The 11,791-nt window shown below is 48.4% G+C and overlaps 1 protein-coding gene across 1 annotated transcript in view; it reads left to right on the forward strand.

The window, feature by feature from the left end:
• tlcd3ba (TLC domain containing 3Ba) overlaps positions 1-10,067 on the forward strand; it is a gene marked incomplete at both ends in the record, with an annotated part of 88,538 nt that extends 78,471 nt beyond the window's left edge. The window contains one exon of the mRNA XM_084326002.1: positions 9,836-10,067. Coding sequence (XP_084182128.1) covers positions 9,836-10,067 — 232 coding nt within the window. The remainder of the gene's footprint in view (positions 1-9,835) is intronic.
• Positions 10,068-11,791: the final 1,724 nt, after the last annotated feature.

Genomic DNA, 11,791 nt, shown 5'->3' on the forward strand with positions numbered 1-11,791 from the left:
AACGACTACCGCCCTGTAGCTCTCACCTCCATAGCCATGAAGTGCTTCGAGAAGCTAGTAAAGGGCTACATCTGCTCCTCCCTCCCCATCAACATGGACCCCCTGCAATTTGCATACCGCCCCAACAGGTCCACGGAGGACGCCATATCCCATGTGCTGCACACAGCAGCATCACACCTGGACAAGAGGCAGGGGAACTATGTGAGAATGCTATTCATCGACTACAGCTCGGCATTCAATACCATAGTCCCCTCCATACTCATAGCCAAGCTCAGGGACCTGGGCTTGGGCTATGACCTCTGCCAGTGGGTCTTGGACTTCCTGACTGGCAGACCCCAGGTGGTGAGAGCAGGCAACTGCACCTCCTCATCCATCACCCTCAACATAGGGGCCCCCCAGGGCTGTGTTCTGAGTCCCCTCCTCTACTCCCTGTACACACACGACTGTGTGGCTCAGCGGAGTAGCAATACAATCGTCAAATTTGCTGACGACACAGTGGTGGTGGGCCTGATCTCTGCCAACGACGAGAGGGCCTACCTGGAAGAGGTCAAGGTCCTGGCGGGATGGTGCCAGGAAAACAGCCTCTCCCTGAACGTCAGCAAAACAAAGGAGATGATTGTGGACTTCAGGAGGTCGGGGGTCAAGGACTACAGCCCCCTCAGCATCGACGGGGCACCGGTTGAGAGAGTCAACAGCTTCAAGTACCTCGGAGCCTACATATCCGAGGACTTGACATGGACCACACACATTAACAGTGTGGTGAAGAAGGCACGACAACGCCTCTACTTCCTCAGGCGCCTAAGGAAGTTCCAAGTCAGCCAGAAGATCCTTAAGAACTTCTACTCATGTACAATAGAGAGCATCTTGACCGGCAACATCACCTCCTGGTTTGGGAATAGCACTGCAAAAGACCGAAGCAGACTACAAAGAGTGACACGTGCAGCCGAACGCACAATTGGAGGGGGGCTCCCCACCCTCCAGAACATTTACTACAAGCGTTGCAAGGGCAAGGCTAAGAGAATCATTAAAGACTCCAGTCACCCAAACAACTGCCTCTTTGAACTGCTGCGGTCAGGCAAGCGATACCGGAGTCTCAAGGCGAGCACAGAAAGACTCAGAAGTAGCTTCTATCCCCAGGCCATCAGGCTGCTAAACGAACAATGAATGAACACTACACAACAACAACCACCAAACGCACATAGCACACACATCCACACGCACACACTCACTTTAAACAAACACACTGTAGCACCCACTCCACACACTTTATAGCACACACCCACTTTAAACAAACACACTGTAGCACCCACTCCCCACACTTTATATTTATGGACGAAGGATTGCACTACAACTCGTACACCTTACTGTAAATTGTACCTAAAATTGTACCTCATCCCATTTCTGCTTTGCACTAGATAGTACTGTACATTAGTACACTGCATAGTATTGTGTATTGTATATTATATGGTAACTCAGAACATTGTACATATGTCTATACCGAACACTGTGACCTCATTCTCTTCTTCTAAATTCATGCTATATTATGTTATTATGTTATTTGATACTATCTTGTCTAGCACAGTCTCTGGAGCGTAACAGTAAGAAGCATTTTGTATGAAAGTATTCTGTACTTCTGTATGACAACTATTAAAGAACTTGAACTTGAACTTGAGGAGGAGGAGGAGGAGGAGGAGGGGCAGGAGGAGGTGGGGCAGGGGGAGAAGGAGGAGGGGCAGGAGGAGGAGGGGCAGGAGGAGGAGGAGGAGGAGGGGCAGGAGGAGGAGGGGCAGGAGGAGGTGGGGCAGGAGGAGGAGGAGGGGCAGGAGGAGGAGGGGCAGGAGGAGGAGGAGGAGGAGGAGGAGGTGGGGCAGGAGGAGGAGGGGCAGGAGGAGGTGGGGCAGGAGGAGGATGAAACGTGTAAACTGCAGCGCCACAGACTCATACTTTGACTACATCAGGTTGGTTGGTGTGTTTTCCACGTCAACTGCGAACGGATTACTGAGCAGTTCAAACCTACTTTTCTGGGCTTCAAAGTCGACAAATCGCTGGGTAAACTCGGCGCTGAGTACGAACATAATAATTCTGACTCCCACCTGTCTGGAAAAGTCCTGTTTTCAAAGTCCACTTTTCGTTTGGCCATTTGGGAGGAATGGCTTAAATTTGCGCGAGCCGACTTACGGCATGAGATTACTTATGAATGTCAACAGAGGAGCAGGGGACGCCTAACGTGTCAACGCACTCGCAGAGCATTCTGGGATTTGTAGTATTAACGGCATATAATGTGCTATCACGAGAAAATTATCCCGTTATCACGAGAAAAACAAATTAAATTAACTCGTTATCACAGGAAAACGGAGTAAATAAAATGTATGAATGTACGGCCTCTTAGGGCTTCCGTACTCCAGCACCACCACAGCCGCTACAGCCACTTAATGTCAAAGCTCTCATCCACATTCATACATTTTTGGTTAGTTTATCACTTGGTTAGTTTACCACTTGGTTAGTTTATCACTGGTATTTACCCAGTGGCGTCGTTTCAGTAAAAGGCAAGGTATGGCGAGGAAGGAGGGGGGAGGGGCGAAGGGGGGGTTTCTATACAATTCAGTTATATGACATTCAGGTATGACACAGGACCACACAAGCATTTTTAGTATAGAAATGTGTCAACAGACTAAAGCAGGGAACCACAATATTTTGCATACGAATTATGCAGAATGTAATATCATAACTATCTATTACTTTTCTTGCAATTGAGCCAATTTTCCTTAGGTACGGTTTTGAGGTGTGTGTTCAACAGAACGTAGTATCAAAAACACGTTCACAAAAAGTATGGGTTACTGAATGCTGAACTGCACTGTTATAATCACTAAGCCAGACCTTACCTGTGTCCCTGTATCACTTGTCTCTGCTGCCCTTTGATTAAAAAACGTCCCTATGTCCATTTTCCTTTTTTTTGGGCATATTTCAGTTAGTCACAGTAAAAGTCACCTAGTAAAAGTGAGATCATTGACAATATCAAAACATGCTAGGGCTGTACCAAATAGTTCGAAGCTTCGTTCATAATGTTGACATTCAAATTCTAAATCAACATAAAAAATTGTTAATTTTTATTTGCCAAGGTATGGCGAGTGCCATACCTTGCCATATCAGAACGACGCCCCTGTATTTACCACTTGGTTAGTTTATCACTGGTATTTACCACTTGGTTAGTTTATCACTGGTATTTACCACTTGGTTCTGTTTCGTTATGGCTTCGCTCAGCACCAGTTGCATAATATCTCGCTTCAGTGGATATGCACTGAATACATTTCAAAATGTACCTTTACATACCAACATCCATCTGACCACACCCCCATCTGCTGCCTACATAAGCAGGGGTGGGGCCACACACTCATCTCCTTCTCAAATTTCATCCACAAGGAAGTGCCTGCTATATGCCCACTTGACGTGGAGAAAATATATTAGTCTGAGGAAAGGACAACGGAAGAACAAGGAGATTCGTTGACATCATATCTTTATTTTCTCTCTCACTATTTTCGAGAAAATACGGCGATATTGTCTTCGTTACTGGAGTGTCTGGAAGATGATGATCATTCTACACCTCCACCGGTTTTTTCGTATTAGGAGCTCACGCCGCTGACATGCTCCCCAGCTACAGTCCTCCTTGCTGCGGCTGGATGGGGTTGCCCTCCGGCCACACAGCTGGACTGTGGGAAGCACCGACTGTTGTGAGAAGCGGTTGTTTCCAGGTTGGGTACGTACTGTTTTGCTTGCGAGCTCTGGTTGTTGTTGATGCTGTGGGGGTTAGCTGACAATTTACGAAACGCCGACTCCAGGCTGGGGTCCTCTGCTCGGCTTAAACGGTGGTCGGAGGATCTTGGTCTGACGCCCATGATGGTCAATCTAGTGGTCCCCGACCAGGACCTGGTGATCCCAGGATTGTCGAGCGGATGCTTCTCTGTCCCGTGCAGGCCCCATCTTTCATATAAAAATGAAAGTATACCCTAACGAGGAAATGTGGGCATAGGATCTTCTTTATCGGGAGTTCCATGCTCAAAGTCGGCTGCAGCCCGAAATGGGAACTGTGCTGGCCCCGCTGCATGTCTGGATCACCGTTGAAAACTGTGTTCTGACATTCTTTTTCTTTTCCCTCTTAGGGGAGGGACTTGGACAGCGGCCTGTCTGAAGTGTGGCTTGTTATGTGTGTACAGTTCAGGTGATAGCTGCTTAGCTTGCGTGCTAGTTGTGGACTACTGTGTTAGCCAGTCAGCTGTTAGCTGCGACGCTAGCCTGCTGTGTCACCAGGCTAGTAAACGTTAGCTTGTTGCTATCAGTCGGATAGCTGCTTAGCTGGCGTGCTAGTTGTGGCCTACCTGTTAGCCAGTCAGCTGTTAGCTGCGGTGCTAGCCCGTTGTGTCACTAGGCTAGGAAACGTTAGCTTGTTGCTATCAGTCGAGAGCGGCTGTTAGCTTGATGCTATACTGTTGAACGTTGCTATAACTATAACATGCCTTAAACACTCTGACTACGACGTCATCTTTGACAGAGGATGTTAGTCGAAACCTACACTGGGAGCCCTGCCAGCGAGGACTGCGTCAAACATGGAGAAACGTAGCGGCTGGGTGGCGCAACGACGTTACCCTCATCGTCAACACAGGGATGCTGTGTTCAACTTCGGTGCCCCGTTAGCCAGATTGCAGTTTGCTTGGCCTGCGCTCAGGGTAGGAAGGTCCCGACCGGACTTTAAACACTTCTTCTTTCCTTCCCTTCTAAATGTTTTGTAATAACGATGTTTTCCAAAATGTGTGTTGCTGCAATACATTGAGGATACGACGCGTGTTGTGTGTGAATTGTCTTGTCACTGGTATAGCTTCTCTCTCCATAGAAATCGGGTTATTGTTTTATGTGTAAAAATTATCTGGTTAGTTGTGATGAGAACATGTGTGTTCATGTATCGTGAACTCACAACTAAGGGGGTTAATTAACCTATAAAGCTATGCTTAGTGACATGTGATGGAGGAATGAATTCTTTTCTCAGCCTGTAATGACAATGAACAGTGTGTTCACATATTAACAGGGTTACCTGTTCAACTTGGCCATATCAAGGGTAAGGAAGGAGGGGTGATCCCCCCCGGTTTCCCTGGGGCTTCCCCACCCTCCTCTCAGACATGTTGTTTACAATATATTGTGTCACTGTGTTTGTGGGGATACGATGTAACCCTTAGCTTAATTGCTGGGGTTGTGCTTTCCGCTTGAGAAACTATATTTTCCTAAAGAAAAGATTGTTTGGTCACTTATCATGTGTGCTTAGCAAGGCCTGTGGCCAATACATAATCGAGGATTCTGTATTCTCTCGTTATGAAAAACGGCGTTCCTCTGTAGCAAGAGTGTACTTTTGCCATTTTTTGTTGTGATGAAGGGTTGTGTGTGTCTTGTGATCTACAACTGGGTTAGGTTTGGCCACAGAAGCACATGTGTAAGTCTGGTACCGGGGCTCTTAAAGGGGGCCCTCTCTATTCTGTGTTTTTTCCTTAGTAAAAATCAGATAGCAGGTTAGCACATGAGCTATGTGAAGCTGTTAGACACTTCATGTAGCAGACTATGACTGTGTCATGCTCTTTTTTGTCATTACATCGTATCATGGGTGTGGGGTCGTAAAGGGGTGAACTGGTAATCCTTTCCTCCCCTTTTCTGATTGGTCAGGGGTTAAAACCTCCTGTCCTTCAAGGTTCCTGTCACGTTGCTGTTCGGCACGTTACAGGGTAAGAGGGGGGGGGGAGTTTCCTGGTCCCACGACCTGGAAGATTGGGCGTGTGCACCGCAGAAATTCCCCCGCCATAGAGTACGTCACTGTGCGCGTCTCTGTTGGTAAGACTTCCGTGAGTTGTTCAGGTCCATGTTATGGATCTGTTTCAGGGAGTTGTCAGAGCTCCTCCTCACGAAGCTCCACCTCGGGCCTTCTGTGAGTTCGGACTCTCCTTCCCTGTGAGGGAGCCTCCTCAGAGTTCAGAGCCTCCTCCTCAGATTGTCAAGGTGAGTAGAACTTCAAAAAGGAGTTCTGCTCTATTGTGTGTGTATTCGATTCAATTCGATTATTGAGTGTGTATTGGTTCAGTGCCTCCTCCTCGGAGAGCCCTAACCCAAATATTACATAGCTCAATGTTGCAATATATTCTTTTCAATCTATACAGCTCGCGTGGGAAGTCTCTCTGGGGATTTCTGTCTCCTCCCTATGGCGAGGGTGGTGGGATGTAAAAATGTAAAAAAAAATTACCCTTAGCTGTGTCACGTGGGATTCATGTCAGTCTGTGTTTCTTTCTTTTTTGGATAAAAAGAGGAAGGTACATGAAGCACGACGGCTCCGTGTCGTTCTCCCAGGCGACTTGGAGGAACAATGTTTGGTGTCTTGCTAGACTATCCATTGATGTGTTTGGGTCTCGACGCATACATAGTGCTGGCTCGGTGTGTTTCTGTTAAAGAATCACGCATGGGCTAAGTGCGCCTTGGTTGCTTGTTAAAACAGCGTTTTTATAGGGCAACTGGGATGGAGCTTTGTCTCTTCCGAGCGCCAGTTTACTAGGTTGTCTCGATGAATTCTCGTTCATATCTGGGGGATGTTAACGGAATAGATCAGAACATAGGTAGAGGGGTCTCACGCCCTTGGGGTGGGCCACTGAGCACGGTCCAAATGGGGACCGTCTGGGTGGCGCCCTCTTTTCATGTTTTAGATCGACACGCATACCTACCCCCTCTTCTGGAGTGGGCATGTCGGCGTGGTTAGGACACGGGACTGGTCTGGTCGCGCTGGTCCAGGTCAGTTAACCCGTTGTCCGCCGGGGATGCAGATCTGCTGTTCTGGTACCCTGAGGGACTTGTGCTTTTTTCGGGGGGGAAAATGCCGGGTCGGTCCGGGTGTCACAGGGTTAGGCGTTATGGAGACCCTTTGTTGGGTACATGTTGTACTCTGCACTATCGTAATGGCTTACGGCCATACCAACCTGTACACGCCCGATCTCGTCCGATCTCGGTAGCTAAACAGGTTAGTACTTGGTTGGGAGACCGCCTGGGAATACCAAGTGCGGTGTGCTTAGGGCTGGTTCTCCATTCTTTTCGCTCATCTCTCACGAGTGGCGAAGAGGGGGCTGTTGGGATGGTCTTGGACCTCCTCTGGTAACCCTGTGTGCTTTCCGAGCCGCCGGGCCCGGTCCGAAGTAAAGTTTCGTTGATACCGTAGGCCTGGGATAACCCTTTTTTCTTGAGGGGTTATAGGAACAACCACCGTCTGTACCAAGAGGGTGGTTGATTCCCTGGTGTGTTGGAGCAGAGTCAACTCCCGGGTTACCCGGTTGAGTGTGCCCCTGCACGTTCATGACGTCTGCCAATCATGTCAGCCTTCTCTGCCTCGACCCTCTGGGTGGTTTTTTTTTAATGGAGGCTTTGTCATGGTGATCAACAACGCCAGCATACGCCCCTTCCGCCGGGGGGGCTGTTTTCAGCTGACTCCTTTGGCGCCTGTTTCGTCCGCAGTGCTCCAGGCTCAGGTTACAGCCTGCTGCCTGGTTTCCCCGGTGCGCTGCCTGCTTCCGTTGGTTAACCTTTTTGTGTGCTTACGGCCATGCTGACTGCCTGTTCTGCAGGGTCAGTGTGCCAGGTGGTGTGCTATTGGGGGGAAAGGGCCCGCTCTTGGAGGGGCCTTATCCGAATACGCTGGCGATGTGGGGGGCGGTGTCACTAAGTGATCGCCTGGTGGGGTCTTGATGCCTGGCGTCATTGACCTCTCCGGGCCCCCTTTTTCCAGGGGATCCAGTCCCTTCGGTGGGTCTGGGTCTTCCTTCGCGCTCCGCTGCTACAGCCTTGCCACGGGGTTGGGTTGCTCTTGACCCCGTGATTTTGGAGGCAGTAACGAGGTTTGTTCCTTCCGTTCGTTCCCGGGTGGCATGCGGGTTGTGTGTGTGTGTAGTCGTGGGGTCAAGCCACGGTCTGCTCACCCTGTGCGTTGAGTTGCTTGAGTTCCTCTTCGCACGGTCGGATCCGTCTCCCTCCCATCCTCCAATAGGGGGGGTATCCTCCATTAGGGAGGGTCGGGGGGCTCGGTCCTCCCCGGTCTGATGGTTGTGGGGGGCCTCAGCGGGGTACATTTGTCGGGCTATGGCTCCCGCTCAGCTCCTGTTATGCAACTGGTGCTGAGCGAAGCCATAACGAAACAGAACGTAAGGTTATGTATATAACCAAGTTCTGTGAGTTATGGTGCGCTCAGCACCAGGACGCCGCTGCGGCCCTTGATCTTTCATTGTGGTGAAATTTGTTGGGAAGGAGATGAGTGTGTGGCCCCACCCCTGCTTATGTAGGCAGCAGATGGGGGTGTGGTCAGATGGATGTTGGTATGTAAAGGTACATTTAGAAATGTATTCAGTGCATATCCACTGAAGCGAGATATTATGCAACTGGTGCTGAGCGCACCATAACTCACAGAACTTGGTTATATACATAACCTTACGTTAGTTTATCACTGGTATTTACCACTTGGTTATTTTATCACTGGTATTTACCACTTGGTTAGTTTATCACTGGTATTTACCACTTGGTTAGTTTATCACTGGTATTTACCACGTGGTTAGTTTATCACTGGTATTTACCACTTGGTTAGTTTATCACTGATATTTACCACTTGGTTATTTTATCACTGGTATTTACCACTTGGTAGTTTATCACTGGTAGTTACCATTTGGTAGTTTATCACTGGTATTTACCACTTGGTTAGTTTATCACTGGTATTTACCACTTGGTAGTTTATCACTGGTAGTTACCACTTGGTAGTTTATCACTGGTATTTACCACTTGGTAGTTTATCACTGGTAGTTACCACTTGGTTGTTTATCACTGGTATTTACCACTTGGTTAGTTTATCACTGGTATTCACCACTTGGTAGTTTATCACTGGTATTTACCACTTGGTTAGTTTATCACTGGTATTCACCACTTGGTAGTTTATCACTGGTATTCACCACTTGGTAGTTTATCACTGGTATTTACCACTTGGTAGTTTATCACTGGTATTCACCACTTGGTAGTTTATCACTGGTATTCACCACTTGGTAGTTTATCACTGGTATTCACCTGGTTAGTTTACCACTGGTATTCACTTGGTAGTTTATTACTGGTATTTACCACGTGGTTAGTTTACCACTGGTATTCACTTGGTTAGTTTATACTGGTATTCACCTGGTTAGTTTACCACTGGTATTCACTTGGTAGTTTACCACTGGTATTCACCTGGTTAGTTTACCACTGGTATTCACCTGGTTAGTTTACCACTGGTATTCACCTGGTTAGTTTACCACTGGTATTCACTTGGTAGTTTACCACTGGTATTCACCTGGTTAGTTTACCATTGGTATTCACCTGGTTAGTTTACCACTGGTATTCACCTGGTTAGTTTACCACTGGTATTCACCTGGTTAGTTTACCACTGGTATTCACCTGGTTAGTTTACCACTGGTATTCACCTGGTTAGTTTATACTGGTATTCACCTGGTTAGTTTACCACTGGTATTCACTTGGTTAGTTTACCACTGGTATTCACTTGGTTAGTTTACCACTGGTATTCACCTGGTTAGTTTATACTGGTATTCACCTGGTTAGTTTACCACTGGTATTCACTTGGTTAGTTTACCACTGGTATTCACCTGGTTAGTTTACCACTGGTATTCACTTGGTTAGTTTACCACTGGTATTCACCACTTGGTCGACCGAACACATGATGAATACTAGTTTTTGCTGTGGACGCTAGAACCTCAAGGGGATCTCCTGGTAATAGCAGTGCCTTGTGTTGCAGGTTTGCCTCCATCCCCGTCTACAGGGTGCCCCTGGTGGCTCCTTGGCAGTGCAACGCCATGGCCGCCCTCCTCATGGCTCCCCAGCTCTACTGGTTTGGCCTCATCTGCAGGGGGGCTTTCCGCCTCTTCAGGGGAGCGCCGCGCCCCCCGCCCTCCCTCAAGGCCGACGGCCCCCAGGCTAACGGCTACAGCCCCCTCCAGGCGAACGGGGAGACGACGGACGCGTGCTGAGGAAGAGACGGTCTCACGTCGCTCAGTTGTCACATGACCGCTCCTGACCGGAGGAGGAGAAAGCCCCCGCGGGGAAAAGCCTCGGAAGCGCCCAGTGATATGGAGCGGGCGGAGGCGTAGCTTAGTATCCCGCATGTAACGAGAAGCAGCACGTAATGTTAGCCTGCCACCGTCTTTATGCCCCGACCGGGCGGTGAAGCGCAGTAGCCGCAGCACGTTTAGCGAAGACGCATCGATCAAATACGACAAAACTTGCACGCTGTCGAAGGCCAACAGGGAAGTGTGTGGCGACGCACAGCTTGGCCACATAATGAACACAAACTATCGTCTTCCGTGTCGCCTCTCCTCCTTTACTCCACGCGGCTGGAAGCGGCTTTCAACATGCGTTTCTGAGACAGGCCGGAAGACGTGACAAGGAGAAGGAACAACGCAAGTAGTGACGAAGATAATCCGGAGCTAAAGCCTCAGATCCAGAGACACTACTAACTAACAGCCAACACACCCTCGCATGCATCGCTTCCTCTGTTCCTCAAGTGAAAAGAAAGGTATACTTAAAGGTGCTATAGATAACGATTTTATGTAGCGATCTTTTTCTTAACAATACACCCACAGAGCTTTTAGAAAGGTGCGGAATAAAAGTATTGCTTTTCCCCCCAAAACAAATGATTGATTTTAAAGATTTTGGCGGGTCCAAAAGGAATGTTGTTGTTTACATGTTGTGTGCATGTTGTTTACATGTTGTGTGCATGTCTCCCCCTCCCTACTTCCCATCTCCCCAGGTGGAAGGCACCTGATTGGATAAATGACATGCTGGTGCTCTAGTGCGACATCTAATGTTATCTATAGCACCTTTAAAGGGATACTTTACTTTAGCAGAACTTGTCAACTTTCATCAGACTGACGTCTATCTAAAGTCATCTACCAGTAAGCTAGTGACCACCCGAATGGTCTGTTTTATTGAAATCTGCACAGCAGTAGTTTGTTTATACTTCAGAAATATGATATTTAGACTTGGTCCTCAAAATGAATGGAAGTGAACGAGGAGCCTGACGCCTGGGAGGAGCGGTGGTGTTGACAGCAGACGACCAGCAGGGGTCACTAGTTTACTAGTAGAGGAGCGGTGGTGTTGACAGCAGACGACCAGCAGGGGTCACTAGTTTACTAGTAGATGGTGTTGACAGCAGACAGGGACAGCAGTGGTCACTAGTTTACTAGTAGGTGGTGTTGACAGCAGACGACCAGCAGTGGTCACTAGTTTACTAGTAGGTGGTGTTGACAGCAGACAGAGACAGCAGGGGTCACTAGTTTACTAGTAGATGGTGTTGACAGCAGACGACCAGCAGTGGTCACTAGTTTACTAGTAGATGGTGTTGACAGCAGACGACCAGCAGGGGTCACTAGTTTACTAGTAGATGGTGTTGACAGCAGACAGAGACAGCAGGGGTCACTAGTTTACTAGTAGATGGTGTTGACAGCAGACGACCAGCAGGGGTCACTAGTTTACTAGTAGATGGTGTTGACAGCAGACAGAGACAGCAGGGGTCACTAGTTTACTAGTAGGTGGAGTTGACAGCAGACAGAGACAGCAGGGGTCACTAGTTTACTAGTAGATGGTGTTGACAGCAGACAGAGACAGCAGGGGTCACTAGTTTACTAGTAGGTGGTGTTGACAGCAGACAGAGACAGCAGGGGTCACTAGTTTACTAGTAGGTGGTGTTGACAGC

This window comes from Notolepis coatsorum (assembly GCF_963971535.1).
Source record: "Notolepis coatsorum genome assembly, chromosome: 12".
NCBI classification, from domain to species: Eukaryota; Metazoa; Chordata; class Actinopteri; order Aulopiformes; family Paralepididae; genus Notolepis; species Notolepis coatsorum.